This window comes from Homalodisca vitripennis, chromosome 2 (genome assembly GCF_021130785.1).
Source record: "Homalodisca vitripennis isolate AUS2020 chromosome 2, UT_GWSS_2.1, whole genome shotgun sequence".
NCBI classification, from domain to species: domain Eukaryota; kingdom Metazoa; phylum Arthropoda; class Insecta; order Hemiptera; family Cicadellidae; genus Homalodisca; species Homalodisca vitripennis.
The window spans coordinates 40,522,358-40,549,614 of NC_060208.1; the positions used below are offsets into that span (position 1 = coordinate 40,522,358).

At 31.1% G+C, this 27,257-nt stretch overlaps 1 protein-coding gene across 2 annotated transcripts in view; it reads left to right on the forward strand.

Annotated features, from left to right (window-relative positions):
• Window positions 1-2,298: 2,298 nt before the first annotated feature.
• LOC124353822 (phospholipase A1 member A-like) overlaps window positions 2,299-27,257 on the forward strand; it is a 64,321-nt gene continuing 39,362 nt past the window's right edge. Inside the window, exon 1 of one of the 2 annotated variants that reach the window (XM_046803841.1) lies at window positions 2,299-2,430. In XM_046803841.1, the coding sequence (XP_046659797.1) occupies window positions 2,358-2,430 (73 nt within the window). In that variant the 5' untranslated portion in view covers window positions 2,299-2,357. Of the gene's footprint in view, window positions 2,431-17,900; window positions 17,999-27,257 lie in introns of those variants that run through there. The other variant, XM_046803842.1, reaches the window with a different exon arrangement.

Consider the following 27,257-nt stretch of genomic DNA (forward strand, 5'->3'; position numbering starts at 1 on the left):
TCGCCCAGCACGCTACTACGCCATTACCAAATATTTTACGGCTATTACATGGTTTTAATAGTTCATTAAGCCTTATATGTTGAAGTTATTAACTATAGTACTAATATAGTGTTAATAAGGATTTTGTACAAATACCAGTACTATAACAAACAGTTTTAAGGAGAACAACAACTTTAATGATGCTGTAGATGGAACTTATTGGTCACTGTTAAATTACATGAAATACATAAAACAAATATTTAAAACTTTTATTTGTTTTGTGAGGCCTTTCAATAGCGAGGCTATCATCTTCTGACACATCACAAAAGTGTTGTTTTTTGTGATGTGTCTGAAGATGATAGCCTCGCTATTGAAAGGCCTCACAAAACAAATAAAAGTTTTAAATATTGGTTTTATGTTTTTCATGTAATTTAACTTTAATGATGACGTTTGTGTATATGATGTCTATGGATAATTAAGAAAAAGCATATAGGTGGTATATTGTACTAATTTATAATGAAGAGTAGATAAAAATTTAATTCATGAAACTAGATTGAAAAGACGACCTAATGTAGACACGAGTCTTATGAAGATATACTGCCATAAGAACGTACGAAGCCTTATCAATATAATGACACGAGGAAAAACACGTGTAAGATTTGCCCACCATATAAAGTCAAGGTACCACGTGATAACAACTACGTCATACGGAAAACCGCAACTGTACTCGACATGAACGATTTCTGTACACTATTTATGGTAAAGACATTCCAAACTTAAAAATGTCTGATATTAGTAACCATAAGTTGACAGCAGAATTGGTAAGTTTTTCTCAGATTTAGTACGGTACTGATAGTTCCAGGCCTGGCCATCGGATTGCATCGAGATAACAGTAGTTGTTGAAGTAAGTCTTTTTTTATTCAATTTGTAACGATTTTAAAGGTTCCAATTGAATTTAATCTAACATATTAGATATAAAACATATACATTAACGTATACATACACTAACATAACATATATACATTAGATAATATACATTGTAGTATTAAAAAACATTGAAAACGCTACAAGTTCAAAATATATTTTATTTATAAACCGTATACTCAGACACCAATAATCAATTAAAGCAAAACTAGAGATACCATTTTGTTATAAAATGTATGACTTATGGACCTATTGTTATAATGAAACAATTGGTTCATAAATATATTTATTTATCTCCAATAAGAAAGTTTTCTTTGTATTTAAATAACAAATATAATAAACAAAATATCTGATAAACTAGATACCTTAGTAACATATATGGTGTGTGAGTAGTAACCACCGTAATTTGATATTAATAAATAGAAGAAAATATGGTCTACTAAACCCAATATCATCCTATTTATATTTCAAGGGTAAGCTTGAATGTAATTGAGCTAGCAAGCTACCTGTTTACTCGTATATAGAAAAATGTGCAGTTTGAAAATATAAAAGAATGTTTTTATTCAAGTACTGCCAAAAATACCATGTTCGATTATATTTTTTGGGTATAAAACTCTCATTATTTGTAAGGTAAATACCTTTATACGAACTTAAGGAATGTACAGAAGGGCTAAGATATTATAAATGAAACTTTTACAACAAACGAATGACTGTGTAGATGCATAGTACATTATTTGTAGGTTTTTTCAATGTTTTAAAATATGAATTAATAACCTATAGCCTGTCTTTACGTCAAAACTCATGTATTTTGCACTTTTTATCAAAAATTTGAAAATTGTTATTTATAATAGACGTGTAAAACTTAAAGAGGGTAGTATCTCTCTAATGAGGTTTCTAGTTTGTTTTTCCTACAGGTAAATGATCAGAGTTATAAGTCGATGTCTATTTAACAATTTTTCTATTTAAAATAATTCTCAGGAAAGAAAAGTTAATTGCTCCAATAATAAGATTTATCTCTCTCCCACATTTAATTGAAAACAATCGTTATAAACATAAGACTTAATTAGATTAAATCAGTTGCTCTTTATACTTTATTATAATTAAGAGCCATTACAGTGTGTGTCGGGGAGTTAGCGCGTCTGAGTTTTTACAGTAGATGCATTATTTATAGCTATGTAATAACAAATAACACAATTGATAGAGGAACTACTCCTACTTATCTTTTAACAGACCAAGTTTTACTACCTGAATTCTATAACTAGGCGGGAATCAATTTTCCATCTCGATCAAGCGGCCCAACAAAATATTCCGACCGAATGATTGGGGCTAACAGCGGCAATTATCACAGAGAACCGCGGACTGCGGCAGTTTCCGGGGCCTGACGCGGAAGCCGTGCCGCAAGGTATTGGTGCGACCTTCACCGGCAGTCGGGAGTCAGTCAGTGCTTGCCCGCCATGACTCCCGGACCCGCCGCGGGAGCAGCTTGCGCGCTGCTGTGTTACCTCACGTGGATATTTCATCTGCAAGGTATGGAACTGCTCCAAGTGCTAGTTTTACCTTAGGTATCTCTGTGTTTAACTTTTCCAAAATATTGCTGTTTTTCATATTGGATCAAGTGGTAGTTACAGCATCGCGTTTATGATATCCGTAACAATTTCAGAACATTCGTTTTATAATTTCCTCCTAACACAACCTTGTCGATAATTATCTCTACTTAGAATAAAAACTATGGTTCCTTTAAAAGTGTATTAATGAATGTAGGAGTTGGTGGAAAGATTTTAAGTATAATTTACGAATTTCAATGTTAATAGAATAAATGTTTTAGTTTAATGTTGTTCTCCTTAACTCATTATACTACGCGAATTTCTATAACTGTAGAAAATCCCATTAAAATGGTAATATCGAATAGAAATGACTGTGATGATCAAAAGGAGTGCGTTATGTATTGCATGTTTTATATTTATTTCGTAAAAATAAAACTATTGTCGCTTTTACAGTTAAAATTAAAGAATTTTACCTCAGTTCTAATGCTCTGTGGATTGGATATTAAATAGTACTGTATGCAATATTGTATAACAGGGACCTACTTACATTCTAATAATCACAAAAATGTGTATATTACTAACAACGATTTAAGTTTATCGACAGATAAAAAATTAAGAATGGAAAACAAGTAAAACTTATACGAATTCTAATTTAATTTCTGTATATACACTGTATTCATTCTCACCAGTCTATTAAGATATCTTTGAAGACTTAATTTACCACAGTATGGATCAGGCAATGAAAATATCACTTTAATACCGCCATAACTTTCACTGTAATTAATATATTGGGAGATATGTTTGAAGATAATAAAACATTAGTCATACTGTATGTCAGATAGACGTAATATAACTCTTGACTGATTCTAGGGTTTCCATTGTAGTATATATATTTATAGATATGTTTAAAGATGATGCAAAAGTTATCGCAATGTCTATAGAATACTCGTAAATATATGTTGAAGGTCAGACGCAGCATCAAACTCACTTTGTTCTGATGACCTACTTCTCGGAAGCGAACGTTCACTGTTTGCTTACTGACTGAAATTTCTTGTCAATGTCAGCATCCTTGTTGACCACAACACTCAAACACATGCGTGTGTTTTACACAGCGATGTATTAGTAAACCTTCCACAGCTGGTGGGAATACCATGCTGCCATCTTGTAGCAAGAGTGTTATCAGCTCATTGTAGATTTTGTTTGCGATCTGTTAATGGGTAAACATAACCTCGAAACGTAATTGTTTATATCTTTCGCGTGTTAGGTTTTATTATATTTATAGTCAATATTTCCTGTTAACTGTTACTAATTAAAATTTTTCAATGACAGAACTTAAACATACTGTCAGAGAGGCTATGCATAACTAGAACGTGGCGTTCTTATACTTATAATTATAATTTTAAATTACGGTTTCTCCATGCAAAAAAAAACACTCTTTTAATAAAGGTTATAATATTTCTTTTTTTCACATGTGCCTTAGTTTTGTTTTACAAATAAAATGAAATGAAAGGGAAATGAAACAAAATTGAAGTGAAATTAAGGTCAAATTGTATAAAAAAAATTAGTGAATAAAAACGTCTTTATATAAAACGAACAAGCCATCTCTACGATCAAACCACATGTTTCTGTAGAACTTAAAACATAATACTCTTAAATATAATTTTCAACCTTTAATACCGGGTGAGTTTTTTAAAGTGATCCAATAGCTAACTTTTTAATTACATGACTTAGCACCACACATTAAATTTGGAACATGCTCAAATTTAAGTTTCACTCAGGAGTACACTTTCGAATTTTTTGTAGATGGCCGCCATTTTCCAATATGGTGGCCAACTTTAAAATCTTTTATGGAACACCCTGTATTTTATGTTGTTTTTAGATTCTACTATAATAAATAAGACGTTTTTGAAATTGAGAGTTTTTCAATATCTCTAATTGTTCAGGAGCTATGTGGACTGGAGGTTTTCATCATCAGTGGCATGAACTCTTAAAGCACGTTTAATCAATTCGAGTTTTATGTGTTGTTAGTGTTTTGTTACGTGTGTAATTTGTATGTGTTTTGATATTAGACATATTTTACGCTGAGCATTAATAATTTTGCTTTAATATTCATTTAACTTTACGACTAAATGTTTTGTAAAAAAAGATTTCAGAAGCAGCGACTTAGATAGATCGCAGTTAAATAAAAAGCAGGGTGTTCCATAAAAGATTTTAAAGTTGGCCGCCATTTTCCAATATGTATTCCTGAGTGAAACTTAAAATTAAGCAAGTTCCAAACTTAAAGTGCGGTGCTAAGTCGTGTAATTAAAAAGTTAGCTATTGAATCACTTTAAAAACTCACCCGGTATATAAGTATATATTCTTTTCTATTACTTAGGCTATCCTACTAAGAAGAAAAGTTGTAATTAATTTAAAAATTAGCACATAAGAGTTCACTTAAAACTACATAAACAAATATATTCCCAAGTGATATTTTTTATAAGATATGAACAAGTTTACTTGTTGATGCAAACAAAATAAGGTTTAAAATATCTTGTTTGCATCAACAATAGCGTAAAATATTTATTTACCTCGCAGTAATATTGAATGATTTTTATAATAATTCACAAAAAAGTGGTTCAGCTATGGTATTTTTAAATAAATGCTTAATTTTTTATGTTTCAGTACTTAAAGCTCTTGCAAATAATTAGAATTGCTTTCAACATCCTTTTTCTGAGACTACTCTCCCACTTCCTTAAGTACAATTGTATGAATACGAAGAACTTGAACGTGAAATTTGCAATCCCTGTATTTCTGGGGCACTTTTAGAAGTTTTCCAACACACAAACAAAACAACGACGTTAATGTTACCGGTATTCTCGCAATTTGGTCCGAGCTCTATAAACAGGCATCTCCCACTTCTCAGAACAGGGCGCAGCGTAGTTTGTTGTGCAATTTATTATTTATTACAAGAGAGGAGATGCTATTTAATAACATCAAGGTAAACGTTTAGTGGAAATGTAAAGCTTAGCAAATGTCTTACAAATTAATAAACATGACTTTTTAAATCTTCAACAGATAACGTACCACCAATGTATACAACAATGGTGCAGATATCTTAAAACATTTTTTTAGCAAAGTTAAAGTTTGATTTTGAAATTTTCATCATTATAAGTAAAAAACTCTTTAAAATATAATCTTCCACATCGTAAATAAATCATATTTTTTTGTTCTAAAAATTTTTAACCTACCAAAATATTGAAAATTCTCTTTGATTAATATAACAGTTAGATTGATATTTAAATAATAATAATAATCTAATAAAATACAACTAAAACTAATAAAAAAACCTAGACATGCAACAGAATTAAAATCCAGTGCTGATTTCAAAACTCCTAGTGTGTATTATGCTTCTTAAGCTCAAAATATTTTCAAATTTACTAGTTTTTGTTGTAGGCCTACAACTAAGCAGTATTTATTGAAATTTAGTGTAATTTTCACTTTTTATTGTATTTAATAATAAACAGTAGTATCTTTTTTATTCATTCATCGTATGTTTTTAAGGACAAAATAAGATCATAGCACATTTTGGTAGATTTTGCTATTAACCTACTGCTATATTGTTCTGAGTAATTAAAATTTCACAGATGTTATGCAATGCTACTAATTTTTAATAATTCTGGAAAACAATCTAATAGAAAATTCATTGTTTTCTCTAAAAGAATTTTTACTTAAAAATAATAGCTTTACATAAACCTTTTTTGCTACATTCAATGAGTTAAATATGCATTAGACTCACATTTATCTGTGTATAACATGTAAAAGACACTCAAGTCATATAGGCTAACAGTAAATTTTAGGAATTTCGTTATATTGTTAAGAATTTTTATTATATATTTAAGTTTATCTAAAAAGTTTCAGCTTAAGAACTTATATTTGTTAATTTAAACGTGTAAAGATCACGTGATGTGCATGAGAGCAGAACATTTATTGAGGATTTGCTTGCTTGGCAGTTGTTAAAGTTAATGTTTAACTATTTGTAAATACACCCTATTTATTTATTGAAGATTTTCGGAAACCATACTTAAAATTGACAAGTTTTAAGATTACACGTAAACTGTAGATATACTTTTGTGAATTAACAAATTAAAAAAACTCACTTATCAATATATACCTTCCCTCTCAGGAAAAATTAAAAAGATCGATTTCACGTGTGACTCGTATCTTTATTGTCAAACTGAAAATGCTTTGTTAGATTGGATATTTAATCAGTACAAAACTGATTGGACAATAAATCTCAATGTTAGAATTTTAATAAAATCGTATTCTTTGTAAAACGTAGACTTGATTTGGTTATAATTGATCTGAAATTAAGTTTTTAAGCATATTTACAACGCTTCAATTGTATATTTCTGTAAGTTTAAACGGCAAACATCTTACAAGATCAGGATTTATAAAAAGATAGGTCGTAATAAATTTTACTGAAAATGACTTGGAAATTTATGAATGATGTTAATTTGTATGTATGATATGACTTACCAATGATAATCACTTTGTCAAAATTCAAATGACCGTCATCTTCAAACTTTTTTTATAGATAATTAACTCAACCAAGCTATGTGTAAATACTGCCTCAGTACCAAGTTTCGTCTCAATATATTTGAAACTAAGGTAGTTATCGTATTTATTCCCAAAATGTGTTATACTGCCTCAGTACCATGTTTCGTCTCAATATATTAGAAACTAAGGTAGTTACCGTATTTATTCCCACAATGTGTTATACTGCCTCAGTACCAAGTTTCGTCTCAATATATTTGAAACTAAGGTAGTTATCGTATTTATTCCCACAATGTGTAAATACTGCCTCAGTACCAAGTTTCGTCTCAATATATTTGAAACTAAGGTAGTTATCGTATTTATTCCCACAATGTGTAAATACTGCCTCAGTACCAAGTTTCGTCTCAATATATTTGAAACTAAGGTAGTTATCGTATTTATTCCCACAATGTGTAAATACTGCCTCAGTACCAAGTTTCGTCTCAATATATTTGAAACTAAGGTAGTTATCGTATTTATTCCCACAATGTGTTATACTGCCTCAGTACCAAGTTTCGTCTCAATATATTTGAAACTAAGGTAGTTATCGTATTTATTCCCACAATGTGTAAATACTGCCTCAGTACCAAGTTTCGTCTCAATATATTTGAAACTAAGGTAGTTATCGTATTTATTCCCACAATGTGTTATACTGCCTCAGTACCAAGTTTCGTCTCAATATATTTGAAACTAAGGTAGTTATCGTATTTATTCCCACAATGTGTAAATACTGCCTCAGTACCAAGTTTCGTCTCAATATATTTGAAACTAAGGTAGTTATCGTATTTATTCCCACAATGTGTTATACTGCCTCAGTACCAAGTTTCGTCTCAATATATTTGAAACTAAGGTAGTTATCGTATTTATTCCCACAATGTGTAAATACTGCCTCAGTACCACGTTTCGTCTCAATATATTTGAAACTAAGGTAGTTATCGTATTTATTCCCACAATGTGTTATACTGCCTCAGTACCAAGTTTCGTCTCAATATATTTGAAACTAAGGTAGTTATCGTATTTATTCCCACAATGTGTTATACTGCCTCAGTACCAAGTTTCGTCTCAATATATTTGAAACTAAGGTAGTTATCGTATTTATTCCCACAATATGGTATACTGCATTAAAATTTGTCTGCCTGCTGTCTGGAAATCTTCATAAATATATATATATATATAAATTTAGGAAGAACATTATTGTGAATACATTGTAAATATTTTATTGTACATCTGTAAAAATCTTCAGTTACCGTGAAAGGTAGTATATAAAATAGTAAAATAATTCCAAATTAAAAACGGAAGCTAATTTTATACATATTTAAGGGTACTCATAATATCTGTACCAAAGTTTAGTACTGTACATTAACCTAAATTTACTACTATTTTATTAAAACACATATATACGGATATCCAGAAAAACTCTTTTAGAACATATTGTACCGAATGGATAATACGCATGGGGTTGGATACCGCTGAGGTCGTAGTAATGAATACTTGGAATTCGTAGTTAACGTATATGTTTAATATCGGCAAATAAACATAAGAGCACCACTTATATTTGGTAAAATAAAATAAAGTATTGCCACGTTGCTGGCATATACCAAATAGAGTATGAATGAACTAAAATATGATACCATGGGATGGGCCTAAATATTCCAATATTCTGTGGATTGTACCTTCGAAATTAATAATTATTAAAACTTTAAAAAGAACTTCCCTTTACGATGACCTTGACTCACGAACGCGGGCGTCAGGAATCTTGGCCCGAAAATGCAGCTGTAGTTGTAAAAAGGGGAACATTAGTAGACTGGAAGTCTAGTTTTTGACAAAGATCCTCTAAAGGTAAATAACCGGTTGTGTGCCTATACAGTGCACACTGGCTCTCGGCTTCTGGACTATTCCCAAAAGATTACTAAATTACGTTTTTAGGGATTGATAAACACCTCATTGGCACGGTTTAGAGATTTACGCGTGACACAATTTGGCGGAATATTTTGCAACACGGTTTAACAAATTATCACTTAAATCAACAGCAGGCTTGGCATAAAAATAGTAATTCGGTTTTTATCGCAAAATCAGTAAGACCAATGCGGCACGGAGGCGACACGGCATACAGTTCATGCCTCGTTTATTCCCGACAAAGTGGGAGTTATTAGCCGCCTGTTAACTCGCAACAGTTCGAGCCGCCTGCGCCTCGGTAAACCTTCACTTTTACGGGAAATCGCCTTCATTTATTCTGTTCTGCCTACACTCGCGGAAGTATTTCTTTACTGAATTGCAATTTATTAACCAGTTCTAGATTACGAGTACATCCCCATTTCCTTACTATTCAACCGAATCGGCAAGTAATTTATACTAGTAAATATCAATATTTTGTGTTTTGTATTTCAGAAAATATTTTATGAGGATAAAACCCTTCTATTATTGTATATTTGCATTACATATGCTCCTATGTACCAAATACATACCAGTATATATATATATATATATATATACCAAAATTAAGTTTGTATGAATTTTTAAATATAACAGTGTTTTACCTTTACTACACAAGGGTGTAAAGAAAGTCCCGCAGGGGTCTAATACTTCCAGAAGGACTACAGGTAAATCAATAAAACTTGGTACATCATTACTATACATATAAATATATTTTTTGATAGCCTATAAGGGAGTCGGAAGGGGATCTTGAATGAGAGCATAGGTCGAGTAGTATAAAAGATCTTTATTAGTAAAAGTCTTTATCATTAGATTAAAATGCCATAAATCCGACGTCAAAAGATTCACTCTTTAAAAAATACGCTGGTTCAAAGTTTTTCAATTAAGGTTCTGTTCTAGATGTTGTAATGTACTTTTCTTGGCCCAAATTGTAAAAGTTAAACTTACTAAATAAATACTGGACTTAAAATATAGTTTTTAAGGTAGTTACTCAAATCTAATGGTCTACAAGGAGTTACGGTAAAAAAATAATTTTAACGTAGCCGTAGTTCAAGATGTATAACAAGTAAGTCCAAAGCCCGTCCAAAAAAATAAGAACTGTCAATTATATTAACTGGATATTAGGTTTTCCCCTTTATCATTCATCCCTGCAAAACAACCCCTTTATAATGATGTACATTTTGAGCTATGCTTACCTTAAATTTTTTGCCGAATTCCTTGTAGACCATCCTTCAATGTACGTGAAGAGTCACTAACTACCTTAAAACTATTTCTTAGGTCTTGAGTTAACTCGACATATGTTTTTCCGTATTTTTAGTTTCTTCCGGAATGTCAAAGTCAAAGTCAAAGTGTTTATTTGTCAATCATCAATAAAATACATTGCATGACAAAGGTCAATATACATTTAATAAAAAGAACAACAATGTATCTTAATTACTTAATATTGGATATCAAATAATCTCTAAAAGAGTAATACTCTCTATCAATTAAAAAAACACTTAAGTTTAGATCTGAATTTAGGTAGTACTTCTTCGGATCTCAATTCTAACGGGAGATGGTTAAATAATTTAACCGAAGAGTAATACATCTGTCTTTCAAAAAATGATGTACGGTGCTTTGGAGTTGGCAAACGGAAAGATTTTCTTAAGTTGTAATATTTAGATAGATCAGAGGTAAAAATATGCATGTTTTTCCTTAGGAAGGTTAAGGTCTCAAGGATGTATAGGCACGGGAATGTAAGTACTTAATTAACGTGCTTGAAATTTTATTTTTACTGCAATAGAACTAAATCCATTGGATTACAAATTAATAATCAATATAGGCACTACATTTTATCGTGCAGTATGGAAACACTTCAAGTATGATGAAAAACTTTGTTTTAATTGTTATGTCTCTACTTATTAGTTTTAAAAGCCTGAAGTTACCTTTACTAAGCATGAAAGATCAGCGTTTATTCTTTGCTCAGCATTAATTATAACAGGCTCTCTTGTATTAGAAATTATCATGTATAAAACTGATGTGGTTGATATTTAGTAGTACAGTGTCCTTCGTAGACAAAAAATAAACTTCCTTAAACCTGAACATGATGACTTCCTTCCTGATGTAAACATGATTTTGCTGACTAGGAGACGAACTCCTACTTTAGTTATAGACTGAATAGCGAGGACGTTGGGATTTCTTCATTCTGGAAATCCCACTTGCGTTAAAACTGATGTTGTTGAACATCCATCTGCATATCTAACGTGATTCGTGATTTCGTAACCGGTTTATTCTATACAGGTTCTGAGAAAGGACATTTACTGTTTATTGAGGACTGGATAACTAAAACATTGACGTATAGTGTGTACAACCAGGATGTGGTAAATAGTTACCTTTGACTGTAGGTCTATCTTAACTGAATTATTCGTTTTATTTCACTGCCAAACTATGAGAGAAATAATATTAATAATAGAAAATAAATTGAGTCTATATAAATGGTTTTAGGAATTTTTGTTTTACATACTACCTAAATGAGTTTATAAACATAGTTATGCTGATGAGGAGAAGTAAGTGATTACGTAATAAGTAATATGGCACTAACGTTTGAATATGTTTAACTACATATCGTTTATTATTCTATACGATTAAGACAAATTAACAAACGCGTACATTGAAGAGCAAGGATGACAAGCACATTGACGGTAGAACTCAAAAATTGAATTAACTGGAGTGCCATGGAGATCTAAGTGTCTGAGAACTCCACGACTCTTTCTTTAAAGCTTAACGAGCCTCTTTAAATGTAAGAGACACCAGAGGCTGAAAGATTGATCCTACCCGAAGGGATAGGGTAAAAGTTCCAAGACTTTTGGTGTAGTAAGAGATACAAAATAATTTCATTCGTTTTTCCTAAAATCAGAGATATACAGAATGAATCCAACCATATAAGTATAAGTTAGGAGTTTCTAGAACGTAAGTAAAGCAGTATACTAATAATAGCTTAATAGTTCTAGGGATTACAGTATTAAAATTTGCACAGTTTGTGCTCTTTTGTACAATCAAATATACCACAAGATTTTTCATGGACTATATTATCCACCATACGGGATTTTGTCAATGACGATTCCTATTATGTTGAAGTGGACCTCTACATTGAAAAGTGGAAATAAACCTTACTTTTTTGGTTGGTAATCTTAATTTTTTTGCCATCCCTTCTAAACATTCTTGAGTGCAAAGTCAAGAAGATGATTGTGAGATAACTATGTGTATTCACTATCTGACCTTCTATTAGCATTGAGCGCTAGGATCAACTTTTTTGTTTGCACCTTGTAACTTATTAACATTAATTGATACTATAGACCTGGAACAAGTTTAATTTATGGTTCTAATAGTAAAGTTTGTCTACTATAGGCTAATATATATATGGATTGAAATGAACACTATTGCGAGTTTTATCCACTTTATTTTGTGGTAAGGGTCTTATTATTTTCATGAAATGTATATCTTTAATACTTCTCAGTTGTTACATCTATACACGAGAAAGTTACTCAATAATGTAAAACCGCTATAATAATACCCAATATCTATTGTGTTGTAAGAAATTCCCTGTATCGGATATCCACATATTTTCGTTATATTATTATCCTTCACTTACATTACTCATTGTTAACCTATCAACATCATCATTAATTTATTTTTACTTATTAGTGGTGACAAAGATAATGACTTATTTACAGTGAAATCCTTTCACGTATGCAAAAGAACATTTAATATAAATTATTGTATATTATGGACACATCTAATATATCAGCGCGGTATTGATCCTCACTTTCGACACTGTAAGTATTATAGACACCAAAGCATACATAAAATAATACTATGACATCGTTACGATAAATTCCACAATATTATATCTCTTAGATAGTGCCAAACCAAACGACACTACAAAATGTAACACCACTTTTCCGCATTTCGAATTCCAAGAGGAACGCTGTAATTGCTTTCGTCAACGCGCTAACGAGTAATTCAACCGAGTCACGATTTTCCCGAGGATTTCGTGCGTAATTATAATGGAAAATGCGAGCCTAATTGTACAGTAAAAAGCTAATTTTTCTGGAAGTGCTGTATGTTAAATATTAAGTGTGTGATATAATAATGTATTACTGATGCATTTTCTAGAACAATGAGACTGCTTATGGGTATATAATAGATGCAGAATGTGACAGTTTTCTCAGAGTACGGAATCATTTATATATTATATAATATCATTACATTTACTTAACGATTAATACTGAGATTTAAAGAGCATCATTTTGTAAATGACAAAAGATGAACTAACCTACAGGTACTAAGAAGGTTTTAAGGTGTCAAATGATTAAAAGAAGTAAATGTGTCTGAGAAACTTTAATCTTTTTAGTGTGTTTCATCATATTTTCCCTTTATTCAATTTCTAATCTTTATTCGCTACGCAAGAAACTGCTTGTAATAGTGTCAACAAGTTTAAAGATTAATACCTCAAAGTCAACTAGTTTGCTTTGGCATAGCGTTAGCACTTCTTCATATATAGATAGAAAAAGTGTTGATGTATGGGTTTTGTTCCTACAATTGTGATCCCTTTATAATACTTTGGGTATAACTTATAATTTAATATTTTCATTAAACAGACTAGACTTCTCAATTAATATAGGCTACCATAAAATATTCAACCAAAGACAGTCAAACGAACTGGTTCTATTTTCTATTAGACTGTGTATTGTATTATGGAAGTTGCAGACAAAATATAAAGACACAAGCTTTGACAATCTTAAATTAATAATATTATTTAATGTATTTTCGATGTATATTTAAAAAATTTTCCGAAATATTTCACATTGCATTACTCTAATACATTTATGAAAGATGGACAAGAATAAATTCTCCCATTGAGTAAGCTGATACAATTGATCTTTTGTCTGCTGAGACAGGTAAAGATTTTTTGCAAGATTGACTGTGTGTATATCTGTGTATGAAATAGATATAGACTTTAAACTTTGATTTAAGACATTTACGCAAACCACGGTTTGTGGCGTACTGCTCTATCGTATCACTAGAATCAGTGGGTTTTAATGGTTATTATTATAAAACCTTATGGTGAAATCTACCTTTTGTAAAGCAGTATAATTCCTACTATGCATTAATACTTTATTTTGTTTAATATTATTTGTAGTTATTGAAAAGTAGATTAAACTGAACATGGCCGATATGTTTGAGGATACTATAGATGGAAATATTATAAACAGAGTTATTGTTTGTGCTGTGGCATAATTGCTTCCATTGCAATTTGTTATTGTTACAGTTACATAAAAAGTCATAATGAATTACCAATATTTGGTAGTAACCTCAATGAGATACATATGTGTTTTCAGGACCAATTTTCTATATCACCTACTTTAAAATGTATTTTCTAAAAATCATAAAATTATATTTAAGCTACTTATGTAAAATTGATCGGGAATTTAAAGTATGGGCAGCATATATACATAATACTGTATTAACCATAGTATATCACATGTGACAGACGATGTATGATGTGTGGACATACGTAACTACGTGGTCTTCACTCCTTTCTCATCTTATAATAAAGCTGAAGGTTAGTGAGTATACTCGTACGCCTCGGACATCTAAAGGACACGCTTCCCCCAGCCTTTCCTCATTCACACGGGACAATGAGCGACCTTGGCTGCAGTTTCACTGTTGGCTCATTCCTCGTCCATTCAATGGTCAGTTACTCAAGACTTGCAGCATTCACTCCGAGGAGATTTTACTTCTAGTGGAACTATTCTCTCACTTTTAAACCAAAATAACTGTCGTTGGAAACCAAACAGTTTTTGTTTCTTTGTTATTTTTGTTATACAAAGACTGATTAGATTAATTCCAGTTTCACTTTTAAACATAACGACGTTGTTTTAAAAGAAAAGAAAATTCATTATAAAACTACTGTAACAAAAATATATTTTTCTACATTTTTTGGTGGAAAGTAAGAATTTAGATAAAATAAATATTGACTAGTTTTATAGTTTTGCAATGTGAGCTCACTTTTCATAGTGTTTGTCTATTACTCTACATTACTAGCAGTTCATTTTCGTTTTTTATAATGTTACAAACTCTTTCTCCCAAGAAGAGTATGGGCTTTCGTATTGCAACGTTTCTTGATTAAGGTAAAGTAAATAAAAGCTCCAAAATTATCGTCGCTGACCATCTTATCGTCTTTTAAAGATGGAATAAACAAAAACTTTTATATTTTAGATTGATTTAACATAAAAATAAAAGCAGTTATAATAAACCTTTAAAGTCCAAATTGTTCTACTCATTATAAACCTTTCAAACATTTGCACATCTGCTTAAGAAATATTAAAATTTTTTTAATGCTTTTATAAAACAACTTTTAAATTGGATGCCTCAAATGTCGGCCGTCTGCTTACTACTTATTTATTTATTTATTTATTTATTGTACAAATACAAGAACATTCAAGATTCTGCAAGCTTCAGAAACTTGCTTACAACACTTTTCTCACCCAAGATAAACTTGAAATCTTTGATAAAACAAAGATTGTGCACGAGTTGCTTTCTCTTGACCTTGAAAATATACTTACCAAATCGTTTCCAAAAGATAAGATTGAATAAAATAAAAAGAGATACCCCAAAAGGTGTCAGTTTCTCAAGAACGGGTGATAGAAGACTTCGAACTGATTAGGAAAACTTACTGTAGTGAATTTTCAAGTTTATTTATTTTTAAAACTTGCAAATATGCAGTTATAAAATTATTTACAGATGGAAGCGAACCATTAATACCGTACCCAATAATTTTAGTTAAGCACAACTAGTTGCATCATATAGTATTGGAATAATCTTCTAAAACCATTTATCTCATAGTGAAATACTTATAGAGCAATGATAGATTAAACCGTATTATTAAGTACGCATTCAACATATTTCAGTTTTTTCTTTTACTTTTTATTCTATTTCTGAAAGTTTTTTCACACAAATTTAAGTATTCTTGTGATAGAAAACCAGTCAACTGTCGTTATACAATAGGTAGAAAATGAGATTTTTCACTGCATCAATCACATTGCCAAAATAAAACCACTGCATTAAATTTAATAATATGGATTATAAAACTAGTATATGATAAAGAAATTAATTTTGCAAACAATGGAATCGTAAACGTGTTTGGAAATATGTACGCTGATAGATGATGTTACCCATGAAATTAGTGTAATAAAACCTTTATTTTATTTTCTTCTATTTTTTTCAACACAACACTGTTAACATATTATTATATGGAACCAAAATAAATTTAATTGGAAATTTAAGTTATTCATATTCGAAGTTAACGATTAAAGAAAGATACTGAAACAAGAGATACACTTGCACCATTAGTTAAATACCTTATATATTTGCTTCTTCATATGAACGTGGTATGACGTATTGGATACGTGTTTATTATAGTCTATAATATAATTATATAAGTTTAAATTAGTTTAAAGCGTCTTTTGAATGATAAAATAATATTTTTGAGTCATTGGAGATTTTCAAACAGAAACCAGTATAGTAAGTGAATTCAGATTGAAAGGGGAAGTGATTTGAGATATATATTAAGAACCAGTTTGAGTTTTCATTCTTAGTTTTCTTCGAAGTATCTCTGGTCTTTACCGAACCAGCAGTCTCGTCTACTCTTAGCCAACTATCAGCAAGGTTGTATGATGTTTTTTATTTTCAAATTTTAATATTTGGAGACATTTGTATAACTGGCGATAATCATGTATCGAGATAATGGCAAACTTGGCTTTGTAGATTACAGGGAATACAATTGCACATTGTTGGCACTCAGATTGGTTTTAGGTTATCCAGCAGTAAAGTAACATTTCTGTACTCCAAATATTGAATTATGAGAGCTTGAATAATCACAAAGAGTTTAAAGAGTGGTGAGAAAGGTGCTTGTTCACGTAACGGAGAAGTGTAACTCAATAGTGATGTTGCCACTTGATGTAACTTATAACTTTGAGAAAACACTGTGAAGGTCTGAAAGTGAGTTACAGTTCACCTGTTTTCTTTATTGAAAGAGATTGAAGAGGATTTTATGAAGATAATATTTAGCATTGAGCAGTTATTTAGCAAAGTTCAGGAAACACAGTTTTGTCATATAGAGTAAATTCAGATTACACGCATTGAATTAAGGCTTTTGTGTAGGTTATATACTGAATGAACGAAATTTTTGTAGATCTTTATAAAGCCTCTTTAATTTTATGCATTGGATTGAACCTATAGAGGACATAACACAAATATCTCTCTTTATTTGGCAATATTGTTAAGAGTGAGTAAACTATACCAGGTGCCTTAGCAGCAATTCGAATTTTAAGTATACAACTAAAATACTACTAAGTCATAAATAATTTTTTATATTTTTGGAAAGATCAGCGAACATGAGTTTTTTATTACTATTACAGCTCTATAATATCATGACATTACATCTTATTGTATCATTAATGAGTTAAGAGCAATAATTAAAAAAGGTTTATCTTTCAATCTTTAAAGTAACTAATTTAATGCATAATTTACTTGCTGTAACTAAAACAAGTGAATTATGCATCTTCAATCGCGTCCTATGAGTTAATTTACCTTAATAAAGTATAGCAAAGTTGGGCGTTTTACTCCTCTAATTGTGGTACGGTTCACACTAGAAAAAAATAGAAATGGCTTATTCTACTTGCGATCATAAATTATTTCCAATGTAGCCATGATTATTTTGAGTATATGATCATCTAAATAAAATGGCTCAAGTCTGTTAGTTATAGGAAATCTTTATATTTATTTCTTAAGAGAAGTTAGCCTATATTTGAACAAAACGAAATTACTATTAAAAGTGTTTTTTCGTGTTCAGAGGCATAGTATACGTCCGTCAGGTGATTGCACTGACCTTCAAACCTGCTGAGGCAGCCCTCAAGGTCAAGATCAGTTCAATGTTACATCTGGGTCTCTTATACACCACGCCCTCTCCTCGCGTCAAACTACAAGGATGCAAAGGACAGGTTACAAACTTTAACTGTAATATTTTCTGTACCATAAATCTTCGTTCTTTACGTGTTCGTTAATTTAAACGCTTAATGTTATACATATCAATGTTAAAGTCTTAATAATTTAAACTGGTTAGTAGAGAAAACATAAGCGATTACTTTACGACCCACAGCATTATAAATTCTTTAAAACAAAACTTAAATGTGGAGTAAAACAGCTCCAGGAATAACACTGCACCGCTCCCGACCTAGAACTGGCTTAGGCAGTTCTAAGGTTGTAATAATCGATTGACCTATACTACAACCAGTGGTACCTAACGTTCAAATTAAATATGTTTCTGTTTCTAATGCAAGCATTTTTTTGGAAACAATGTAATAATTTGGCAATAAAATTACACACGAATTTTTTAATATCTTCATCTTATATGGACCACAAAATTAATTAAATAAGAGATATCCTAATTGGTGATATACTTTAGATGGATAGAACTGAGGCATATTCAGTGTATGGAATTGTGAAATGAAACATGTAACGGAAAATTCTTTGGAAAGTTGCTTTTAAAAGTCTCAACCTACAAAACGTTGTTATGTGGATTAATTATAATTAGACACTGATTTATTTATACCAATGTGCTTCCCACCAATACTGTCCTTCTCGTATGTCCAAATTTCTTGATTATTCAATTGATTAAGGTTGCTGGCAATTCAAAAAGTTTAATTTCGAATCTATTTTTCATAAGGAATTAACGAAGTGTTGTCTCAATCTCTAATTTATTGAAACACGAAGACTCTCCGAATCACCTAAACTTTGTGAACACCACAAATTATGTCCATTAACCGGCACGGTATGCTAACAGTGCAGATATAGATCCAGCTTAATGGACCTGCCATTAGTTCTCTGTGATTGTCGGGGGATTAATCTTAAGTGGTAAGTGCGTCATACATTACATCATATTACAAATCATGTATTTGATAACGGTTATGTTCGTGATGGTATAGAACATAAATGTGATATAAGGAGACTTGCAAGGTGAGTTACACATCGTGTCTGAAATCGCCTTATAAAGTTTTTGTTACACCATGAAAGTAATTTAAATTTAAAAGATGTGGTAGTTTTGCTTGCGTCAAATTTCAATCAATGATATAAAGATTTTCATTTCTTATTGTACGTATACTTAAGACGCTTATTTTATATGAAGATGGAAGTTTTATTTATATTAAGTTTTTAATTAATTATTATACTGCTATAGACTAGATACTGGATACTAGAATACTTAAACTGAGAACTAAATAGACACTCCGGTTTTGTTTTCATTACAAGTGTTCTGTAAGTTTGGTTTCTTTTATAGATATTTATAATATATTTTTTTTAAGTTTAAAGATTTAAAATTACAATTTTAGGGGTTCTGGTGTAATATTGAAATGAATGGAGAAGTTTGGTTTTAAGTATACCATTGTATTGATGATTCAATGATGATGCGCTATCTAGTAGTTAAGTCAAGATCAAGATCTTCATTCAGGGGGTGGTTGATGGTGGTGTTTTTTTTTGGATATAGTAGCCTACTACATATATGAAAGTTTGAAAAATGAGTATGTTCAGATTTGTATTAAAATTATCTTTTCAAAAGTCTAATTTGGGTAAAACATTGATGCTCTTTTCGACAAAAATTAATTCCAGTGGAGTTGGATAAAACTATTGCGTGAAGTTCTGATGAAGTAGTGAAGGTCAAGTATCACCATAAATGTATATGTTTTACCAAAGAGATTTACAAAATTCTTTAAAATTTGAAAATAATGACTCTGTGGCCTGCAGCTTGATAAAGTTGGACTTTTTAATGGGAAGAAAACAAATTTTCGGTTCGTGCCCAAATTTATGTCTATTCACTCTTGGCAATCGGAGAGGAAGGATGAGGGGGCAGGAAACACAAGTAATAGTCTCAGGAATGTCAACCACAGCCTTCTTCCTTCTTCTTGTCTTTTCTTCATAACATTCATCACTATGTCAGTTCTTTCATGTAACTATATTGTTTCAAGAGAATTTTGTTTTTAAATTATCCAAAATAAATTATTAATTTTGTTTCAACATTTTTCAGAATTATTGAGGAGGGATATACATTTAGGTTTTAATATTTACATTTTAAATTAAGCTGATTAAAATTAAAACTAACTATGGAGAAAATGATCAAATATTAATTTAAAATTAAATGTATAAACAAAACGAAATGACTTTAATATTTAAAAAGAAATTAACTAAAAGTGGTCTGTATTATTATGTTTCTAAGTATGATAAGCAAGAGACGAATGGTTTATGTAATGTCACCTTGATAGAATAACCTTCAATAAAAAATCCTTTACGCGTTACCAATGTAATTCTTTGAGCTATGAGAGAAAACAACCCTACTAATCACTAAAACTCTATGTTGGGTTTAAGTAAATTAAATACACACAATAAATTATACATCTTTAAGGAGGAAGAATTCTTCAATGGTACGTTTCTGTTTCTTTGATGTAACTAAACATCAAACTAGAGATTCCAAATATCTTAATTGATAGTGAAGCGCATAACTTGAACGATTGGATAATATTAGTTTATGTCTGTCTGCACGTTATCGCGAGAACGAACTAACCAATATACATATAAGTGTAGCTGCACGAAGCTTCATTTTGTATAAGCAACATCGACCTCGATGATGGTGCATATAACTTCGTGGGATTCAGTTGAGAGCTACCAAACATTTATACATTGGTATTATAGGTAGCCAGGATGATAATGATAAAATCTTGGAGTAAATAAATATAAATTTAGCACAATTTTATTACATTTTCAAAGTCAAAGTCAAAAATCTTGTATTCAAAAAATTACAAATCTGACAATGTTTCCTAAACCCAAGCACCCAAAAGGGCGCGCGAGGGTTAGGGCAATATGAGTATACAAATACTATATCTATTTAATCTTCGTGGCAGCTAGCTATTTTTATCGTATTTAGATTACTACTAGAAATTTAAAATTTTACAAATATGCCAAAACTCAACAACACAACCAACATACAAATATCACCTTATATAACAATCATAAATAAACACACAACTCAAACTGACACCAACAACGTGCTATAGAACATTTTTGCCTATAAAGTTAAATAGTACTAAATAACAAGGAAATAAAATTTAACAATATACAACAATATAACATTAAACAATTATTTATAGGTTATATAATTTATACCCCCATAACCGAGCCAACATCCTGTTCTAGACCATGCACTAGGAGTATGCTCCACACTCTCTTAAACATAATTTTTATAAAACACAATCTGTAGACTTTATATTAATTAACAAGGATATATTCTATAATGTGATAACAGGGACGTAAGCTAAAGTAATAAAATCAGTTAGACTATGTAATAAATAACAAGGAAATGTAATATAACAATATAACAAGACATAAACTATAAAGTGATAACAACAGATATACTATATAATGAATAACAAGACATAAACTATAAAGTGATAACAACAGATAGACTACATAATGAATAACAGGACATAAACTATAAAGTTATAACAACAGATGGACTATATAATAAATAACAGGACATAAACTATAAAGTTAACATTAACACAGCTAAGTTATTTTAACATTTGACACAGTAACAAATGTAGCCTAATGAAATGCGCTCTTGACTAACTAGCCCTTCTAAGACATTATCACGTTTCTCTCATAAGCGCACGAAATGCTATACAGGTTATAATGTCACATTTTGTAAATTGATCTGAAACTGTCAAACCACTGAATTTTCTTGAAATCAGTACAACATCATTTATAAAAAGGTGCAGCGTAATATTTTAATGCAACATACAACTAACACTGTTTGTGTCCAAGCAGTAGGTATGTATAGTTGTATATGCGAGTTCAGACAAAATTAAATAGAAATTGACAAATTTCATAATAGTTTTAAACTATTATTTAACTACCAGTAAACAAAAGCATTTTCGAGGAAAAGGTCTTCCAGTAATTTTTCCTCCTTCACAAAAGCCTCTTTTCTTCCTTCACCAAGCCTTAAGGCGCTTTACGGACGAAATCGTCTTATGGCATTTTAAGCCACCCCTCAATATTTTCATTTAAATATTATTGTGCCTTCAGAATTATAACTCTATAACACTTTATGTCTGTTTTATCACTTTTAGTGTCTTAAAACCTATCTCATTACTGTTGCTGCTACTATTACTGTACTACTATTGGGCTATTATTATTATTTACTTAATATTTTGGTAATATTTATTAATGGCGTGTATTGTTATTTTTTTCTGTTTTTAAAAGAACGTCATAAAATATTTTAAAACAAAAACATTAATTTAAATGACAGTCATATATGTCACAATTTATTTTCGATATCTCTGTAAAGATTTTATTATCAAAATTACAACAGAGAATCAGCATATCATGGTATTGGAAATTAATAAAACTTTATCCTCTACTATTTCTATCTCGTGCCCTTTGTCCAATTTCTTACACTGTGAGGATACCGTTTTCCGAAATGTATTTTGTCCTACTCGTAACTCCTAATAGAATTCGGTATTCCTGCAATATTTGCTTTGATATAGATAGTTTTGGAAGTAAACATCTTTCTGGAAATCTAGCACAGAAGACCAGATTACACGGAAGGCTAAGTATGTCCTTGAAAGTCTCAGATGTATCTAGTTAAACAACTACAAAAGTACTATTATTAGCAGAAGGTTAACTGGACCTACACAACCTTCACATTGAAACAACTCTTCTTACAGTAGTTTTATGTTTATAAAACTTTGTGGCTCCACCGTGCTTCGGATTATGTCTAAAAGATCTTAGTGCACTCAACTATGCACCTGATGAGACAATGAGAATACCTCTTCACCCAGATTACATTTTATTTTGTAATTTAGGTGTCTCTGGTGTCGAAACGATGCAAGTGATTTGTTCTAAGAAACATTATCCCCGAATTTTTTATTTCTTCAGACGGATATGACTCCGGATTCCAGGAGTTGAGTCTGAAACAGCTTCAGATTTCAGACGCTGTACTAAGCGGACGTAAACTGGAGCTGAAATGAACATTCGCATTGAATTGACCCTTCTCCGAAATATATGTCACGTGTTGCAAGATAGATATGTGAAGTACTATATTATATCGGTACCGTAGTCACAGGCAGTTATGTCACTTGAGAGCTAGTTGGTAAACGTTTGATCCTATACCATTTATGATCAAAGGCAGATTGTCCTTTGATCGACAAACCAGTTCAGAACATGCTCCAGTTACCGTTTTAGAATATTAGTTCCTCAAACAGTTTTGTATTTGATTATATTCGATGGGTTTAAACATACTTATTTTTATAAGTCACGAATGTTTTTATTACAACGAAATACAATAGTTTTATGCTTATTTTAAACATTACAACATAGAACTGGCTAGTTTAACAGTCATATGTATATATATATATATATATATATATATATATATATATATATATATATATATATATATATATTAAAAGTTCCATTATAATTGTAACTAACAATCAAATGTATATATTTGTTTTACTTTCCTTGCGAATATTAGGTAAGGAAATTTTCCAAAGTCGATTTTCTTTATTGAATAAAATTTTGGTAAATAGCCTCCTTATATGAACAATCAAATATAATTAATAAAATGACTGCTGCTAGTTTTTATATATATATATATAAATGGAGAATTACTTTAAATTAATAGCAACGCATATGCTAAAAGCAATTGAAAGTTAAATAAATTTTAAAATACTCTTTGTAATACATTATAGTGAGAGAGGGTGGGGGGATGACGTGTGTTACCGAGTAGTGCCGTAAAACAGAAAATATACGTACTATTGATTGAGGGATAGTAATATTTGTAAACTAGTTATCCACGAAGATTTATTTAAAGTTGTTTTTAAAATCTCATGTTTTATCATAATGGTTTATAATCTATTTCCAACATCATATCATTGAAAATAAAATACTTGATGATTAAATGAAGATTAAAGAAAACTACCGGACAAGTTTCAGCCAACCGTTGTTTGAAATTAGGCAACTTTTGTCACCAATACTGAAGATAAAGGATACCTAAATAATCAAAGAGACATTTTTATTTTTAAATGACAAATAAAACATCATTTCCTGATTTGCCACCATCTTGTTTATCTAGTGAAGTTATCCATTTACTATTGGACATGAGCCAGTAGTCAGTGGTTGGTTACAGCGTTTAGACGTTTAACGACCTGTATTATTTAATTCGGATTCCAAAAATTTATCTAATCATTGTTATTTTCAATTGCACTAGCGGCTTTTCAGCTCTCCACAGTTTCAATGTTTTAAGATTTTTCATTGGGGCAACTAAATGCTTCACAGTTAACAGTTGTAGTCCGTACATTGTTCTACCTCTGATACTTAGGCCATTATTAAATAAGCAAATTACTTGCCAAATAAGCACGATATTTCAGTTCAGATAATTTAAGGGGGTTGCGTACCTCTCTATCCCGCCCATGTTAAATTACACTACTTTGATGTACCTTTTCTCAGGAACCAATGAAGATAGAGAGTTATGTTTATGGTTTTATTTTAGCTTGAAGCCTCATCTACCCACTGAGTTTTTATTACTACACAAGAAAATGTTTTTCTTATTTTAAAAAGATATATTTCTAAAACGTTTTAAATATTTTTTAATGTATTATTATTATATATATATATATAAAATTATATAATATATATATATAAATATAATGTATATATATATAAATATATATATATATATGTGTGTGTGTGTGTGTGTGTGTGTGTGTGTGTGTTTAAAATAGGCCTACCTAAACCTTAACCAATTGTCATAAAAAAAAACTCAGTAGGCTACTACTATTATACTAAATAATTTGTAAAAATTTTAAATCCCTAGCTATAAAACTTTCTGAAATAAAGTGCATTATGTATTTAAAAAGTTAACTTTCGGAAAAAGAGGATTTTTGTAAGGCGACCACCTTTTTTTAGTAGAGCCCTGCTCCATAGGCAGGTCCAGCTTCATTGTCCTTAGTTTCTAATTCCTCCTCAAGCTACCTGTTAGCTATTTTAGACTTCTGATTGGCCTTTTTTAAATAATTTCTTGAGCTTCACGGTCATCTTTTTGAATACGGGACACATCTAATATCTTCATCGCTTTCGCACAACACTTTCCCGGACGGATCCGAAGAGTCTTCAGAATGTTACACCGCATTATATTACCATCAATGTATGTTGCTACAGCTTCATGAACCCCTAGCGATAGGAGTCTCCAACTGGACAAAAGTGTTTTTTTTGTATTCTATTCCATACTACATTATTCAATGATTCATTTTAATTTTGGGTTTTTGCCATACAAACATTTGCTCAAAAGTTCTTTTTTGCGAGATCACGAAAAAACGAAAAAATAGGTTTTATTTTTCATCATCACATCTTCAAGAAGGTGGAAGTGCTTTGAATGATCATAAGTAGTGGCTGTAGATTCTGCTTTTCTCTACTTGCACCAACTATTTTCGCCACGAGGGCATAGGCCGTGCTGCGGTTTATCATTACTCGAACTCAAATGAAAATATTCCGCCCAAACAGGTTTTGTCATTTCATCAAGATTGTTTCGATTCCTTCGAATCGATAGTCCAAAGTATTTCTGTATATTTAAAATAGTAACATCTGTGAAGCCAATGACAAAGATTTCCCGTCGTCCAATTTTTGATCTTTACTTTTTCGCTTCAATGCTAGAAGTCTGGTGCCCATCCCTCTTTTGCACGTGACCCAATACATTCTAGTTTCTTTATGGGATGATCTTCATAAATATTGGCCTGTGCTACACTGTCATAAATCCTTGGAATCCCCATCTCCTAAATAATACTCATAACGGACATTTTTCCAGGGATCTATTGAAAAATATCCATAACGCCTGCAACCTCCATTCCTCCGCTAAACACCACTGTAGTTAGCAGTACAGTTTTTGTCATGTTCATTCTTAGCTTGTCCTGTTACAACGGCAATATTTTGATTTTATGGCGACATCTAACACCTTTCCTTTATCGACACTTGTTGCCGTATAACAACACCATTGAGGGAACTGTGGCCACACTTCTGCCAGGTTCCATCTAAAGTAACGCTAATGTTTGGGTTACATTCATTAGCGATCACTGTTTCTTCTGTAGCAGTTTGCATTGATTCTAATGCCACTTTCTGTGCTGCATCACCAACAACTGTAGCATATTTTGCAAAAACGGGTAGGAGGTGGTGGCAAATTCATAATCCCGTAAAATATTTTGCCTGCAGTAGGCCCTTTTGCCAATGCACCGAAGACCGTACACTAGCCTAGCGTTTACATCAAATAAGCAAAGTTTGTTGCTAGGTGACAAAGGCCTATCAGTTGCTGGGCTTATTGATGGTGATGAAAAGGATTTACCTGTGGCACAAAAATCGGTACATTCTACTACAATCTCAGTTGGCAAAAACCATACAAACGACCAAACCGTTACTGTCAAATTTGGCAACCACAGTCACGACACACTGATGCATTTTTAATTAATGATTTTAATATTTCGAGGCTTATGATGATATTTTTATCAATTGATTCTTCAAACTTAAAGTACTCATCTAACTGTGGAGTCAAATTTTGGGTTTTGATTACCCTTTTACACTACTTTCTGGAATTGTCACACTAGGCCTAGGGCTCACCTTTCCACATTTTAGACTAGGCCTACCGCCTTTCCCTTTTCTGCTTTTGAAAGCAGAAGGTGTAGAAGACCTTGGCATGTTTAAAAGTTTACTTATAATACATTAAAATTCAACAATATCTTCACTTATAACACTATTCAAACAAAATGATCCTATTAGTTCACTGCAAACTTTTATAAAACAACTTTGTTTCCACAAGAAAACAAACAAACATAACCAAAACCTGGGAATAAACACAATAATGAATTGCTCCCATAGCAACAGTTGTCACTGCCAGTGCTGCCAATGAAAAAACAAAATATCCCACCACTCATACTTACTTTATAAGTCTGTTTACTATATAAAAACTAGTGCAGATTCAGAAATCACAAAAACTCACCATTGCAATGTATTTTCATAAATCTTTTTTATAATATGTTTCAAATAATGAAAATAGCTCATATTATACATCATTTTAACCGGAATGAAACGTTAGAATAACAAAACAAAATAAAAAAAAATATATTTTTTTCGATTTTTGAGGTACACAACCCCCTTCACAAAAACATT